We start from the raw sequence: 16,914 nt of genomic DNA, 5'->3' as shown, positions 1-16,914 counted from the left end.
GGAGACTAGTTAGGCTCGAATGAGTTTGGGGAATCAATGCCCTTCTAGATACCTTCCACCCCTGAGAACCTATGATTCTAGTTTGTTGGTAATAAAGATTTAAAAAGGTAACAATAGGGGTGCCTGGGTGGCTCAATCAGTTATGCGTCAGACTTAGGGTCAGGTCATGATCTCACAGTCCATGAGTTCCAGCCCCGCGTGGGGCTCTGTGCTGACAGCTGAGAGCCTGGAGCCTGCTTCTGATTTTGTGTCTCCCTCTCTCTCTCTGCCTCTCCCCCACTCCTGCTCTCTCTCTCTCTCTCTCTCTCTCAAAAATAAATAAACATTAAAAAAAAAGGTAACAATAGCTACTGTTTATTGAGTGCTATTGCAGATTGACTTGTGGACTAATGAGTGTTACACAGGCTTATTCCACATCTTCTTGGCCTGCTTGTATGCTTCACCAGAATTCAATGCTAATAGCCTTGGGGTGGTGGAGGGTGGGGGGAGGGCATAACCACCCAGGCATCCTTGAGGGAGGCAGCCCGCTGGCTGAGGGCAATGCCCACAGAAGGGTGCAGATGTGGGCCACTGACGGCCAACACCCTCAGTAGCCAGGACCTGGGCCATGTCTTATGGAAGGACAGAACTCTAAAAGTTAGGGTCCTGCAACTTAGATACTGGGATTTCCAAACTGCTGAAGTAGACGTGAGGAGGCAGCTGCTCTTGGTCATGCCAATAACTCACTGCATGAGCCAATATGCTCTTTTGGGTTGCCTAGGATTACAGTCACTGCCATGTGCAACATGGACTTCAGCCACTTTCCCCTGGACTCCCAGACCTGTTCTTTGGAGCTGGAAAGCTGTAAGTATCCGTATTCTTAATGACAGATCTTTGCCTTTTTCCCTGTCCAATCCTTGTGCCATTTTAGTAACGTGAGACCACGTACTGCCTGCCAGTGTTAAGACCTGTTTTCACCAAAGCTGGTGTAGGATTTCCCTGTTGTTTCAGCCTGCGTCAGAATCAAAGGAGTCAAATTAACTTATTTTCCTCTCCCCAAAGATGCATATACAGATGAAGATCTGATGCTGTATTGGAAGAATGGGGATGAATCCCTGAAAACAGATGAGAAGATCTCCCTGTCTCAGTTTCTGATTCAGAAATTTCACACCACTTCCAGACTGGCCTTCTACAGCAGCACTGGTAGCTGATGTTTGCCATGGTCTAATTCAAATGTGGAAGAAAATACATGAGAATTCGCCAACCTTAAACTTTCCCCTTTCTAATGAAAATGAATTTGCATTATTAAATAACGCATAGTTCTACCAAACATTAGCAGCGCTTAAAAGCAGAGTTTTAAAAAGTTGCTGTCATGTCTCTCATGGCCAGAGGCAACCACTCCTAACGAAGTGGAACACACCCTTGCAAACATCTTGCTTTAATTATGTAATTGCACAGTTGTGGGGTCATGTTTTACATGCTGTTCGGTAATCTAGTTTATTTGACTTAATGATATAGATGATAGCTTTCCGAGGAAATGTATTTATTACTTATATTTCAATCTATAGATTTATGTTTAATGCTTGGTGTAATGCATCCTGGACCCTGGGCTGTGTCTGAAGTTTTGAGAGGATGCACTTGTCAGTCCCTTTCTAATCTCACTGTGAGCTCTTGTAGTAGTTTTCAGAGGGCTGTCATAATAAAGCACCATGGTCTGGGTGCCTGAAACAACTGGAAGGTATTTGCCACAGTTCTGGAGGCCAGAAGTCTGCAGGCCATGCGCCTCCCTTAGGCTCTAGGGAGGAACCTTTCCTTGTCTCTTACTAGTTTCTGGTGGGTGCTGCATTGCTCTGATGTCGGCTTCTGTTGTCATATGGCATTCTCCCTGCGTCCCTCTCTGTGTCTTCACATGCTGCTGTTTCTGTGTCTCTCTGTCCACACTTCCCTCTTCTCTAAGGACATCAGTTGTTGGATTATGGCCCACCCTAATCCAATATGACCTCGTCTCATCTTGATTCCATGTACAAAGACTCTATTTCTAAATAAGCTCACATTCACAGATACTGGGAGTTAGGATTTGGACATATCCCAATTCAACCCACGATAGCCCTGTGGTAGCTACAGGACCCTAGAGGACTTCTCACTTAATTACTCTTGGTGTATTGGGAAGCCCAGGCTCTTCTGTGGAAAGCTTTTGTTCTACTTTCTGCCCCCACATGGCCACCATCTCCCTGTTCATCTGCCCCCCACACACCCCTCTGTCCCCAACATCAAACGTGGAGAAAGTTCGAGCCTCAGTCAAGGTTGTGTTAGTGTTTAGACAGCTCAAGCTTTCTTCACTTTATGCCCACAGTGCTTGTCCTCATCCCTTTCTTCCCTTTTCCGTCGATACGTAGGTCCACAGAATTTTCTTTTCTCATATCTTCTTGGTAAGTTCAAACCAACTCTCTTTCTAAAACCAATTTTAAGAATGTCTTACATAACTTTTTATTATGTGCCACTGTTTTTTAAAAATATTTTTTTCTTTTTTTATTGAGGGACAGAGTGCGTGCATGCACGCGCCCTCGCGCACAAGTAGGGGAGAGGCAGAGAGAGACGGAGACAGAGAATCCCAAGCAGGATCTGTGCTGTCAGCATAGAGCCTGATGCAGGGTTCCATCCCACAAATGATGAGATCATGACCTGAGCCAAAATCAAGAGTCAGACACTCAACAGACTGAACCACCCACGCTCCCTTTTATTTCTTTATTTTAGAAAGACAGAGAGAGCATGAGTTGGGGAGAGAGGAGAGAGGGGGAGAGAGACAGAGAGAGAGAGAGAGAGAGAGAGAGAGAGAGAATCTTAAGCAGACTCCATGCTCAGCATGGAGCCCAACATGGGGCTTGATCCTAGAACCCTGGGATCATGACCTGAACTGAGATCTAGAGTTGGGAGCCCAAAGGACTGAGCCACCCAAGCACCCCCAGAGTATACATTTTTAAGGATCCTGGTTTCTTCCTAGTGTTTCCAAGGCAACTCTCCCTGATTTTCTTCCAAGGAAAGGATAGTGGAATAGTCCTTAGCAGAATGAGGGCAACTCTCAGCCTTTCCAGAAAAACCCTGTGCAAACCTAAGGAACAATGTGATTTGCTTCATGGGTGCCGATTTAAGTGTGGAAAATCTGACATGACAGGGTAAGTGCTGTGGTATGAATAAAGGATTGGGAGTTTCTGTCATAGTTGAAGATTACTTTCTATTTATCCACTCCACTGAAAGCACCTACCTCATTGAAATAACCCATGAACTTACACAGTAAACCATGTGCCAAGCTTCTAATGGACCCATCCTATTGTTCCAGCCTTTCCCTATTGATCCACCCCTTCCTTTCCCTGACTCAGTACTAACTTTCCATGCCAGCCAGTTGAGCTTTGTCCCCTTCCTCAGCAGCATTTTTCTGGGTGCAGCCTGAGGTCCTCCTGCATCCAAACCATCAGGGCAGTGTGCTTGACAAACAGATTTCTGGGCCCTCTTGCAAGCTACTGAGTCAGCATCCCAGGCTGGGCTGAGATGGGAGTGGGGTAGGTGTGTGCACACAGTTTCAGTCCACTTTATACATTTATACTGTCCTTGCCACCATCTGTGGTCCCAGTGATTGGGTATAGATTTTGTGGATCATTTGAAGCCTTACCATTTTAGTCCTTGTTTGCAACCACTCATCTTGTGATGTATGTGGAGGTTGGCTCAGCTGATAATCTACAACAAAGGGAATAGTGATAAGATCCCAGCTCTGCGGGCTCCTGCCTCACTGGTATTGGAATCAATAAAATAGAACCTGTCCCCCTGTCTTAGGTTCCTGAGCTGTGAGTCCTCAGGAAATATGGTCCTGGTTTGCAAATAACAAATACCAAACACCAAACAAGCAGCTAAACATAGATCTCTCTTTCTACCTTTTCCCAAAGTGCTGTGGAGAGAAATTAGGTAACATTGAATAAATAAATGTGTTTATAGGAGAGAGGGCTTCGATTTTAGAAAGGAGATATATTCTATTAAGTCAATGATCATTCACTTTGAACTTTCTGCTGGAGATGAGAGCAATATGGGGGAACCCAGGGAAGGAGTTTGTTTTTGCCTCTTTCACTGAACCTCACGCGCTTCCTCCTGTGTCCCCCAGGCTGGTACAACCGTCTGTACATTAACTTCACGTTGCGACGCCACATTTTCTTCTTCTTGCTCCAAACCTATTTCCCTGCCACCCTGATGGTCATGCTGTCCTGGGTGTCCTTCTGGATCGACCGCAGAGCTGTGCCCGCCAGAGTTTCACTGGGTAAAAGCATGTGATAAGGTGTGATAGGGTGGTTATTTTTTCATAACTGATCACTATAAAAAGAAAAAGTAGGGGCGCCTGGGTGGTTCAGTCGGTTGAGCATCCGACTTCAGCTCCGGTCAATATCTCGCAGGTGACGAGTTCGAGCCCTGCGTCAGGCTCTGACAGCTCAGAGCCTGGAGCTGCTTCTGATTCTGTGTCTCCCTCCCTCTCTCTCTGCCTCTCCGCCACCCATGCTCTCTCTCTCTCTCTCTCTCTCTGTGTCTCAAAAATAAAGATAAACAGTAAAAAAAAAAATTTTTTTTTTTAAAGAAAGAAAAAGTAAAATCATTATTCAGAGTTCTTAACTGATTGGCTGCCGGAGCCAAAAGGAGCAGACTTTCCTCCTGCTTCTTGCCCTCACTGTTCCCACACTGCTCTCAGCTTCCTAGACTATTTTATGAAAACCACAGGGAGCTACAACTGCATCAGCTTTGCTCGAGTCATTTCAGAAGGAAGAGGCTTGTCTGGGGAATAGATGTCCACTACCAGCAGTCTTAGAGCTCACTACGTCGATGAATAAGACAATTCTGCAAATGCCAAAAACTTATTTTGTAAATACAAGAATTTTGTTTGCTGGCCTTGTTTGCATAGAGTGAGAGTTTGAAAGCAGGGCCTGTATCAGGAGACTTGGAGAGAAGGAAAGGGCTGTATGCCCTGGAGTTGTGGTTTTAGTCCTTGCAGACCCTAAATTCCAGAGTGAACCATAACAGCTCATCGTTGTCAATCTGGACAAAATCAGGCTGGGCTCCCAGAAATGTGAGGGTTTAACCTGCAAGGCACAGGGAGGAAGAAACTAGCCTGCAGGCTTCCGGGAATTTCCACAGTCTTCAGAGACTTAACGTGGCCCAGAGAGAGAATGAGGCCATTCCTTGTGGTGTGGGAAGTTTCCTTTAGTGGTGTCCTTTACTCACTGTTTCAAATTCCACATCTGGACGGGTCCTCCGTGAAGCCCTGCTGATGTGGTTAGCCATATCGCAGAGACCCAGTCCCCCAAGGTGTGTAGAATGAAAGAGGACCAGCAGTGAGCTGGCCAGGAGGGGGGCTGCCTGCTGCCTGTGGGGCAGATCCTCAGCATGGATGTTTCCATGCCCCGGGGGTTTCTCGTTAGATTTAAGAGATGGAGAATATAACACGGTGACTCAGTGGACTGTGGGAGCAGTTCTGTACCCTTGTTGGCGGCTGAACTAGAGCTGGATGTTGCAGGTATCACCACCGTGCTGACCATGTCCACCATCATCACGGGCGTGAACGCCTCCATGCCCCGCGTGTCCTACATCAAGGCGGTGGACATCTACCTCTGGGTCAGCTTTGTGTTCGTGTTCCTCTCGGTGCTGGAGTATGCAGCTGTCAACTACCTGACCACGGTGCAGGAGCGGAAGGAGCGGAAGCTCCGGGAAAAGGCGAGACAAGTTTCATTCATTTCCTGTCCTAGCTCAAGCTACTGGTTGGATGAGAATGGCAGGAAGGAGGGTTTTGTGTAGAAAAGGGCGATGTTTATGCAAAAGGAGCGAGATCTATTTTAGAGTAGGTTCTAGCTTCTACCACAAAGGATCCCAGAAAGCAGAAAGTCTTTGGATCAAGACTAGGAACAGGAAGACTTGGATCCTTAGGTCCAACTCTGCTACTTATACTGGGCTTCCGTTTCCTCATCTGTAAAAATGGTATAGCTGAACCCTCACCTCGCCTTCCTCCCAGGGTTATTGTAAAGATCTCATGAAGTAATCTATATAAAAATTATTTTGAAGCTGTGGGGTTCTAGAGTATCTAGTATAGTATAGTATCTAAAGTATCTAGATAGTATAGTATCTAAATTGTCACTGTTACTATTGAACATGTTTAGGGAAGGTGCCTCCATGTCCTATGACCAGACAAGGAGAGTTCTAGAGTTGAACATTCCTGTGTTTATCTGTGCTCTCACCCAGTGAAAATTCAGCCACATACACCTTTAGCCTTTAGACTCATTGGAAATACTATGCTATATACACTGCACTGCAGTATATTAACCCATAGCATGAGATACAGTGGAAATGAGGAATTCAGGCAATGTGCATAGGCCTTTGGCACAGGGAGGGAAAGTCAATTCCTTTCGTATTCAGACTCTCATTAATCGCAGTAAGAAATAAAATGTCAACTTGTTAACCAAATCATTGCTCATCATCGCACCAATCGAAATGGGCATTCTCCTAAAAGGTATAAAGATCAGGGGATAGGAAAATCCCACATTTTTGCACATCTAGGTGGCTAATAGCTCCTTCACATAAGGGACTTTTCAATTTTAGGAAAAGAGGATGTGTTACCTTTTCAAAAATAGTCTTTCAATGCCCACATCATACGTGTTAAATATTTCTACACTGCCTCCAAATAGGCTAAATCGTTTAAGAATTTATTTTTAAAATTCTATTCAAACCTTTTCTACTTTATTTTTTTATTTTTATTTTTTATTTTTATTTTTAAATTTTTTTTAACGTTTATTTATTTTTGAGACAGGGAGAGACAGAGCATGAATGGGGGAGGGTCAGAGAGAGGGAGACACAGAATATGAAGTAGGCTCCAGGCTCTGAGCTGTCAGCACAGAGCCCAACGCGGGGCTAGAACTCACGGACCGCGAGATCATGACCTGAGCCGAAGTCGGCCGCCTAACCAACTGAGCCACCCAGGTGCCCCAAACCTTTTCTACTTTAACATTTGAGTGGCATTCACTCAGATTTTCAATAATCTGTGCATCAGTCATTGTCAAATGATTTTGGATTATATTTAAACATTTTTTATTTATAATCAAATGAACTTCCCCATATAGAGCTGTTGAAAAAAATAACAAGCCTTCACCTGAAAATATGGGCTCATGAATTGTTGAATGGTGCCAGCTAGAAGCCCACTCTTTGCTGACTCAAATTTTGGAAAGAAGTGAAACCATTTCCTTCCTTAAAAAAAGGCATTGCAGGGGCATCTAATGGGCTGAGTTGGTAGAGCATGTGACTCTCCATCTGAAGGTTAAGTCAAGCCCCGCATTGGGAATGGAACCTACTTAAAAAAATAAAACAAAATAATAAAAATGCATTGAAGGCACCATGACCTTTTATGCTTTAGAATAAGGACATTCTCCTACCTAGTCATCTTTTGATTCATGCACAAAGAGGTGGAGACCCACAACTGGAATGAGAATGCGCAGGTTTAAAGTTTTGACTCTGACGCTAGCTATCTAATTTCAGGAGAACTATATAGCCTCTCTGGGTCTTAGCCTCTCTGCAGTTGAGAGCATGTGAACTCAATCAGTGATTCTGGACCCCGGCTGCACAGTAGAATCACCTGGGGAGCTTCGAATTAATTCGTTTAGAGTGGAGCCTGGGTGTGGCCATTTTAAAGAGCTCCTGGATGATTCTAATATGCAGCCAGGGCGGAGAGTCATTGGACTGAGTGATCTCTGGAAATCCTTCTAGTTCTGCCTTTCTGTGGTTCTGAGTAGCCAGAGGGCTTTGCTCTTGGCCCACGCCACCTCCTCTGCACCTCCACGGGGTCTAAACATGCCTGCCACCTCTCTTGTGTTTGCTGCCTGCAGTTCCCCTGCACATGTGGAATGCTTCATTCAAGAACCATGATGCTGGATGGAAGCTACACTGAGTCTGAGGCCAACAGCCTGGCTGGGTACCCACGAAGCCATATTCTGACAGAAGAAGAAAGACAAGACAAAATAGTGGTCCATCTGGCTGTGAGCAATGAATCCAACTCCTCTAGGAAGAAGGGGCTTCTGAAGGGCCAGATGGGTCTTCGCATCTTCCAGAACACCCATGCCATTGACAAGTACTCCAGGTTGATATTTCCTGCCTCCTACATATTTTTCAACTTAATTTATTGGTCAGTGTTTTCCTAGAAGCCCTGAGACTATGCTTGGGAAAGGACATAGACATCTATGGGGCCTGGCCAGCCGTCTGCACATGGACCTGCTGACCACTCTTCCCTCACCAGACGGAGCAGCTGCCCCTGGACCACCAGACCCTGGACCATGATGGCAGTACCCCCTCTCAGAGGAGCCCAGGAGCCCTCCAGCTCCCCTTTCCCTGACCTCATGGGTTTGCTCCTCATTAACGGTGTGTTCTGTGTCCTACTTCATGCCTCATTGGGACTGTCTTCTTCTGTTCTTGTGTGTAAACAAGAGCACAAGAGCCCCCCCCTCCTATAAAAATGACTCAAATGCCTCCTAGATATTCTGATACCCTAAGGAAGCCCAGGATTCAGTTGTGAAGGGACAAGGAAGAATAAAGGGCAAGCTTAGGGGCTTTATGGATAAGAGACAGGAAATAGGATTCAAAATAGGAATTAAAAAATATGTAAACCCGTACAACTAGATTAAGTGCCTACCTGGGAAGGAAAAAAAAAAACTCAGATCCCTGATTGGAAATGATTTGACCTGTGTGAGTCTGGCAACTCACAGGATTTTGCAATCCATTCAATCATTCGTTAAATATTGAGCACCCACCTTGTGCCAGGTACTGTGAAAACAAACCAATAGAAGTCTCTTTTCTCAGAGAACTTCTCTAAGCTTGCACTCATCTACATATGGCAGAGGGTACTTCTGCCCTTCTTTCTCTCCCAGCCCCCACTTACCCCATGGATCTGTTCTGTTTGCTGGTGCTTTTACTTCTATGTCTGTCTAGAAAAGCACTTTCTGTCTCCTGTGAGGCCCTCCTAAGGCCAGCTTAATACTTCTTTCTTGGAATCTCCATTCAGGGCAAGTGTAGTATTGGGGAGAAGGCCAAGGATTTGAGAATGGGTGATAACAGAACTTGGTCTTGGAGAGGAAGGAGCCATGAGTTTGCTGTGGAAATGTGTTCCACATGCCGTCCTACCTCCCTTTCTGGGCTTCTCCCCCAGCAGACAGATGACCTCAATAATTCCTGTGTCCACCCCTTCCCCCACCCCAAGGGTGGGCAGAACTGCCCCTGCACCCTGGAATGATTTCTCCTTTCCGCAAGGAATTGACTTTCCTCTAATGTGGCTAAGCTCAAATTAGGAAAGCAATCTGATTTATTGAATCTATAGTAAGTTGTGAATGACCATTCCTCTTAATCCTATTTTAGGTGTTTTCTAGTTAACTCAAGTGAACCTCTAATTAGCAGTATTTATGGAAATATAAAGGATATGATTTTGAGAAGGGGGCCTTTTCTTTAAATCACAGCACTTGGAATCAGAGGGCTGATCTGGGGAGTAGGGAGGGAATGCCCAGCTCAGATTTCTTGTGTAATAAAAGAAGTTGTTCTGCTCTGTCCCCTACCTGCTGCCCCTTCTACCTTCCTGCTCAGGGTCTGAGCATCTAGTCCTTTGGTCACAAGTATACAAATGGTACAGGAAGAGAGTATAACCCTGCCTTAAGTGAAGTGAGCTCTGGCCTGTGGAGTCTGCTTTGCAGCTCCTGACTTCCAGGAGCAGAGCTTTTTAGTTCCTGAAGATTAGAGCACAGGTAGGTACCAGAGCCTCCTGAAGTTTCAAGTCAAGGGCCCGTACATCCCTGATCTGCTCACTTCTCCCTCACCACAACCGCCATACGGTTGCCCTGTGCATCTCCGCTTCTCTGGTCCTTCCTTTCATCAGTTACCCACCCATTTCCTCTGTTCCCATACCCATTCCTTGTGTGATCCTGGTCCCAGACACCCCTTTGCTTCGCCACTCCACTGTCCCTGTTGAGACCCAGACTCACCATCTCTGGCCACCAACCCTACCAGTCCAGAGGCTGTGTGATCAGGACTGGGATTTGAGGAGTTAAACTCTCAACAGGACAGCCTCCAGGCAATAATATGGCATAGATTACCTTGGGCAACTGCAAGTTTGGGAGGTTCCCAAGACCACTCTCAGGTTTAATAATTCACTGGAAGGACTTTCAGAACTCAGAGGAACCATTATACTCACAGTTATGCTTGGATGTGGCAAAAGGATACAGATTAAAATCAGTGAAGGAAAGCAGCATTTAGGGCAGAGAGCAGGAGAGACCAGGCACAATTTTTAACTGTTCTCTGTCAGTGAAATCATGCAGTTAGTGCTTATTTCTCTCAGCAATGATGTTTGACAATATGTACCAAGTATTGCCAACCAAGAAAATGTACCCAAGTCCATCAAGGTGTGCAGAGTTTTTATTAGGGGCTGGCCAATGTACATACAGCTAACTGCCCACCTGGCTGACCTTAGTCTCGAGCCCTTTCAGAGGTTGAGCTGACAACTCTTATCCTTAGGCCTCCATCATAAATCACACTGTTAGTATAGACTATCTGGCTTGACCCAAGGCTCCAAAGTAAAGACTCTCCTATTAGGCAGTATATTCCAAGGGCTTAGAAATTACCTCCAAGGAGCTGAGGCCGATCCAAACCCTTTCTTTTGTCAAGGCTAATCCTTTACTGCACAGCAATCTTTGTAAATTACTTATTGTTAATGCTGATCGTTGGGTTGCTATTATAGATTCATGCAACAAACATTTTAAACATGCCTTGCACTGGGATGTTCAAATTAAGAACAAGCGTCAGTTGCAGCTGTCAGAGAGGGTATACATATATAGAGGACAGTGTACACAAATATCTACAAGTTAAAAAGTGTTAAGTGCTACAGTAGTGGTTCAAAGTGTAATGGGAGTGCAGAGGAAGGAGAGAATGATTTCTACTGGGAACACTGGATCTCATGGAGAAAACACCCCTGAGCTGCCCCTTGAAGGTTGGAGATTTGGAGATGAACATGCTAGACGCACATCGCACATGTAGAAAAGTACATACTGGATCTGTGCTGTCCAATATGGTAGCCACTAGCCATGTAGCTATTTAAATTTAAGTTAAATTAAAAGTACGGTTCTTGCCACTGCACCAGGCACATTTTCCAAGTGCTCTTCTCAATTGCCGCATGTGGATAGTGCAGACCTAGAGAATCTTTCCGCAATCACAGAAAGTCCTGTTAGTGCTGCTGTGGATGAAGGGGTCAGCCTGAGCAGGGGCAGGAAAGTCTGGGGCTGCACAGTGTAAGGTTTGTGGGACAAGTCATCTGTTTTTGCTGGGTCCTAGGCTATGGGAAGAGGAGGTGAAAGACCAGCACTTTCCACAACACTAGGGTCATGGCAGGCTTCCCCCATGCCAGTGCCAACAAGGACAGCGCCCCCTCCCTGGAGTTGTCTGGCCCAGAACCACTGGGTTTCCTAGCCTCATGGACAGATGAAAGATGAAACTATGAAAAACAAGGATTATTGGATGATACAGGGCATCTGGACTTGTTTAGAAATTTTTAGTCTCTGTAGATTCTGGTAGGCCACAGTGCTACTCAAAGAATAATTATGTTGTCATTAAATAGATTGCTGTAGTTGTCTTATTTAATTCCAATACTGCTCTGCTTCTATGTTGTCTTCATAAATTGAGGCTCATATAACATGGTAGCCTGTTCACACTCAAAAAAATAAAGATGTGGGGCGCCTGGGTGGCGCAGTCGGTTAAGCGTCCAACATCAGCCAGGTCACGATCTCGCGGTCCGGGAGTTCGAGCCCCGCGTCAGGCTCTGGGCTGACTGCTCAGAGCCTGGAGCCTGTTTCTGATTCTGTGTCTCCCTCTCTCTCTGCCCCTCCCCCGTTCATGCTCTGTCTCTCTCTGTCCCAAAAATAAATAAACGTTGAAAAAAAATTTAAAAAAAATAAAGGTGTATTTTAACTAGCTTACATATTTAACTGGAGTTAATAGTTAATAGTATGATGTTTACAATCATAAATAGCATTTTATCATGTAGAATCATAGTATAATGACACCACTGTATTTAACACTGCCTTACTGCAGTGAACACAGTCTGACTCTACTTAAGAAAAGTAGAGAATTAAAAGGAGGTAAAGAAGAGACAATAGCAGGGGTGTCTGAGTGACTCAGTTGATTAAACATCTGACTTTGGCTCAGGTCATGATCTCCTGGTTCACAAGTTCGAGCCCAGCGTCAGGCTCTGTGCTGCAAGCTCGGAGCCTGGAGCCTGCTTTGGATTCTGTGTCTCCCCCTCTCACTGCCCCTCCCCCGCTTGTGCTCTGTCTCTCTCTCTCTCAAAAGTAAATAAACATTAACAAAAAAAAAGAAGAGACCATAGTAGGAGTAGAAAACAGGAACTAAGGAAATGCTGAGGACATGGAATGATTCACTCTAGAGGCAGGAAGACAGCAGTAAACATGATTGTTATCAGGGATGCTTGAATGATACTTTATTTCACTGACTCTAAGGCACCATTGATGTAAGATGCACCCATATTTTATGTACCACCAAGAAAGAAAAAAATGCTATGATTTAAATTACAGCATGCTAGTGATTATGAGTCCTGATTTCACCAATATTAAATTGTGAAAAAATATGCATGTTGGATAAATGAAATAGATATTATACAAAAGCTGGTGACTGGACATACTTCTTTGACACCACAGAACCAACATTTATTATGCACCTGTCCTCAGGGGCTCGTGCCTGGGTGGGGGAATGGGTGATGGCAGATACAGAAATAAATGGGAAACACCTTTCAGTGATTAAGAAGTTTACATTGCAGTGGATGTGTCTCAAATTTTTTTTTTTAACGTTTATTTATTTTTGAGACAGAGAGAGACAGAGCATGAACAGGGGAGGGGCAGAGAGAGAGGGAGACACAGAATCTGAAACGGTCTCCAGGCTCTGAGCTGTCAGCACAGAGCCCGACGTGGGGCTCGAACCCATGGAGCGCGAGATCATGACCTGAGCCGAAGTCGGACGCTTAACCGACCAAGCCACCCAGGCGCCCCAGCAGTGGATGTGTTTCAAAGGAGAGAGAGAGAGATCATAGAATTTGAGGAATAAATGCTATTTGTGGTAAATTCTGAGCAATGGGTAGATATAATTTCAACTGGTAGAAAGGGAGAGTGGGGATGGTAACATGGCAGAAGGAAAGCTGAGGTGTGTTCAGGAGACAGTGGGCAGATACCCTACCAAATGTACAAAAGTCTCAGGTTCCCATCTTTCTAGTTCCATGACCCTGATATCAAGAGTCCTTTTAGGTACATTCTGCTTAGAATAAACCTGGGGAAGAGATTTGTCTGGTCTGGTCTGGGCCACACATGTTGAAGATGATCAGAGCTCTGTGTTAGAAAGTTAGAAGGTTTAGAAAGTTTAGAAAGTTAGAACTCTTCAAAGACATTTTGATTTGGTTCAGTATTTTTGTAAACATCTGCAGAAGGGAGACCAGGAATTCAAAAAATGGAAAGCTGCGTAGTCTGAGGGAACCGATGAGGGGGAAAAATAACGATAAGTATAGTGGAGAAAGTTCTACATTAAGTTCAGTTATATGTGAGAACCACAGCCTGTGTGCTGACATTAACAGAGACTGGGAAGCCAGGGGAAAGAGCTATTCCCTGTGGAGGGTGAGGAGTTTGGTCCTGGCAGACAAGTGGCGATGTGAATGAAAGTTATAAACATTGGTCTGGGGCTGGAGGGAGGTAAGGCTCCCTCTTAGATGCTCAATGAAGCTCAAAGCTCAGTGAAGCTGTCAGAGTGGGTGGAGCTCCAGGAGCAAAGCAGAAGAGAAGAAGTCTGCAGACAGGAGTTTAGGAGTTTATTTTTAGGTGGGAAGAGAAGGACTGATCAGAGAAGTAGGAGACCCAGAAGACTGTTGTGCCTTAGAAACTGGAAGAAGAGAGACTCTCAAACGGAGGAGGGTACAGCTGGGGGCAAATGCTAACCATAAAAATAGAGAAGGATAAACACTGTGATCAGACATGGCAAGATGGAGGCCAAAGGCTTGGTGGGATCAAGCACACAGGGAGATGTTAAAGAAGAGGGACCTAACTATAAGTGATTTAGGGAGGTAGAAGGGAAAACGTTCAGAGAATTACTGCTATCTATTATGGAAAGAATATTTTAGACTCTTGTTTTCTTGGAGGATTTAAACATAACACAGTGGCATACCTGGCCTGAATGAGGATTGTGATCTCAGTGGTTGGTTTCCCAAATTATTATATTGGAATTTAGGGGACCGGTCTGAAAACAGTGTTTACGACCTAGTTGCCAGGTCTGTGGACCAGCAACAGTCTTGAGGACTTGTGCCATCCTCTGTTCCCACATGCATGGGGCGGGCACCACTGGAGACAGTGTGGCCACTGCTTCAGCCATCAGGGAAGATAGAACAGATGTTAAAGCAACCTCATTATGTAAAGGGCCAGGTTTTGAGTGCATTCTCTTGTGCTTGGCACTGTGGTGAGAGTGGATATATGGTTCCCAATTCAATTCTCACGTAAGCCCCGCTGAGGTGGGAAGGATTGCCCCTACCACATACCCACCAAAGCGTGCTGTCTTCCATAATTGTGTTCAATACATTTAGGTAGGTGGACTTCGTGAAGCAATTATTATTTCACATAGTATTTTCAGGAAAAAGGGCGATTTATTCCCTTACTTAGATGGGCAGAAATGAGGTTGGAAAGAGTAGAAAGAAAAGAAAACCCAAGCTGGTCTGGGTTGTGCTGAGACATGTGGGCATGGAGTCACCCCTACACCCAGGTAGAAACTTGGAGTCAACTAGGACACGTGGCTAGCTCTTGAGGCTGGAAGCTGGCCTGTGGGACCCACAGCTATTCAGGGCGTCCAGGACAAAGCAGTATGGGTTTCCATCACCTATGCTGTTATAGGGAAGGAAAGTTTTCCTCGACCCTCTTAGAGTCCCTGGCTGAGTCTGCAAGTGAAACTGAAAAAGACAGAAAGACAGATTAATAGGAGAAAAGCATACATGTTTATCTAATGTAAGTTTCATGTGACACTGGGGATTTGTAAAGAAATGAAGACCCAAAGAAATGGTTAAACCTGAGTGTTTTTGTGCTAGATTTGATGAAGTGTGAAGCGTCATGGGAAGATACAATAGGACAAAAGGTATGAAGTAAGTGTAGTAAATGGGGGTGGGGGGATTTAGCAAGCCTTGTTTCTTCAGATTCCTTCCTGTGTCCCTTCATCTTTGGAGATAAGGGTGCTCCTTTCCTGTGGGTGTGGAAAGGGCAGCTGTCACATAAAGGTTATGACTTGCTTCAGGGGACGGTCAGAAAGTCCTTGCTGCACAAGCCGTTTCTCAAATTCCTTACTCTTGAAATAGTCAATAGGTTATAGTTTGGTGGTTGCATGTCCCGTTTAAATGGTACAGACCAGCACGATTCATAACCCCACCACCATAGACCTCTTCCTTTTTCCTTTCGTTGCAAAAGAACAGACAGCTGTGCTTGTGGGATTAACACTGGATTGGAAGCAGCTGATGCCCCCACCCCCACGCGGTCACTAGGAAATGTGGCAGGAGTTAAAATGGTTCCCACAAGGAAGGCTGCGTGCCCAACCCATCTGAGGGTGAACGTGCTGGCCCGGTTTGCACAGAGACCCAAATCCCGTGCCAGGAGGCTGCATTGTCCCAGCCTGTCCCACCCCCGGAGTCACCGGTGAGCATCTGCACGGGTAGTATAAAAACATTCGCCATTAGTAGATTGGATAAAGCACTCAATCCTCACCCTCAGACCTTCAGATGTCATTACGAAATGACATTTGGGTCAGCCATTGAGAACATTAGGTTTGGGATTTATTTTAAAAGAGAAATTGAAAGATAAACCTCGGCTATAGTAAACCATTGTTTAAACCGACCAGGTTTGTGGTGGCAAAGCTCTTCACCCTGTCCATTTAGCCCAAGGCATCCCAGATTCTGCAGTGCACATGAGTAACCTGGGGGGCTTGTTAACATGCACACTCACATCCAGTAGGTGGGGAGGGGACCCAGGATCCTGCACTCTCAGCAAGCACCTGGGAGATGTTCCAGCTGCTGGTCTGCAGACCACGCTTCAAGTGGCAAGGCCTTAGAGACCCCTGCTCATCATTTAAAGTTGAGCTTAAATGTCACCTCCTCTCTGTTGATTTCCTGACATCCTCTTCCTTCCCAAAGCAGAATTTATTACTACCTTACTGGCATCCTCCAAGCATTTTATGCATTTGAGCATTAAGAAATTTCCTTTATGTTGTGATTATCCTCCTTAATCCGTGCTTTCCTAGCTCTGGCTAATGGTAGTACCTGGGGAGTTTAAAAAAAAGAAATCTCAGTGCCTAAGTCCCACTACCCCAAGAGTTTCTGATTTTATTATGGTCCGCACTCTTGTAGCCAGGGCAGAGGGGTATCAGAGCACCTGGCTCCGGGGTCCCACACAGACCAGGTTCCTCCACTTGTCACCGACAAAACCCAAAGGCAGAGAAATGAGTGGTGGTGAAGAAGAAAGGAGTTTATTTCAGTGAGGCCAACACTGAGAAGACAGCAGACTAGAGTCTCAAAGACAGTCTCCAAAGTGCTGAAAATACTTCCAGGTTTATGTGAGAAAATGTGGGACAAAGGTTGGTGGGAAAGTGCAGGAGGGCAGCGAAGATCAAATTGCACATTGTCCTGGAGTCAGTCGGAGTGGAGTCTTGCTGGCTCAGGGCGGTGCTTGTTGCCTCAGGGGGTAGTTTCAGTTCCCATCAGAGGATGCTCTGCCTGCAGGGTCTTTTGCCTGAGTTAAGTGATAAGCTGGAATGAAGAACTTAATCAATTAGAAAATACAGACCAAGGTCAGAATGGAGGTAGTT

The 16,914-nt window shown here is 45.4% G+C and overlaps 1 protein-coding gene across 4 annotated transcripts in view; it reads left to right on the top strand.

Annotated features, from left to right (window-relative positions):
• Positions 1 to 8,623, top strand: part of GABRR2 (gamma-aminobutyric acid type A receptor subunit rho2) — a 41,390-nt gene extending 32,767 nt beyond the window's left edge. For all 4 annotated transcript variants that reach the window (XM_047858644.1, XM_047858645.1, XM_047858647.1 and 1 more), the window contains 5 exons: positions 761 to 843; positions 1,042 to 1,182; positions 4,130 to 4,282; positions 5,528 to 5,724; positions 7,881 to 8,623. In XM_047858644.1, the coding sequence (XP_047714600.1) occupies positions 761 to 843; positions 1,042 to 1,182; positions 4,130 to 4,282; positions 5,528 to 5,724; positions 7,881 to 8,192 (886 nt within the window). In that variant the 3' untranslated portion in view covers positions 8,193 to 8,623. The remainder of the gene's footprint in view (positions 1 to 760; positions 844 to 1,041; positions 1,183 to 4,129; positions 4,283 to 5,527; positions 5,725 to 7,880) is intronic.
• The last annotated feature ends 8,291 nt before the right edge of the window (positions 8,624 to 16,914 follow it).

This window comes from Prionailurus viverrinus, chromosome B2, assembly GCF_022837055.1.
Source record: "Prionailurus viverrinus isolate Anna chromosome B2, UM_Priviv_1.0, whole genome shotgun sequence".
Taxonomy (NCBI): domain Eukaryota; kingdom Metazoa; phylum Chordata; class Mammalia; order Carnivora; family Felidae; genus Prionailurus; species Prionailurus viverrinus.
This window is presented reverse-complemented; position numbering and strand designations above follow the sequence as displayed.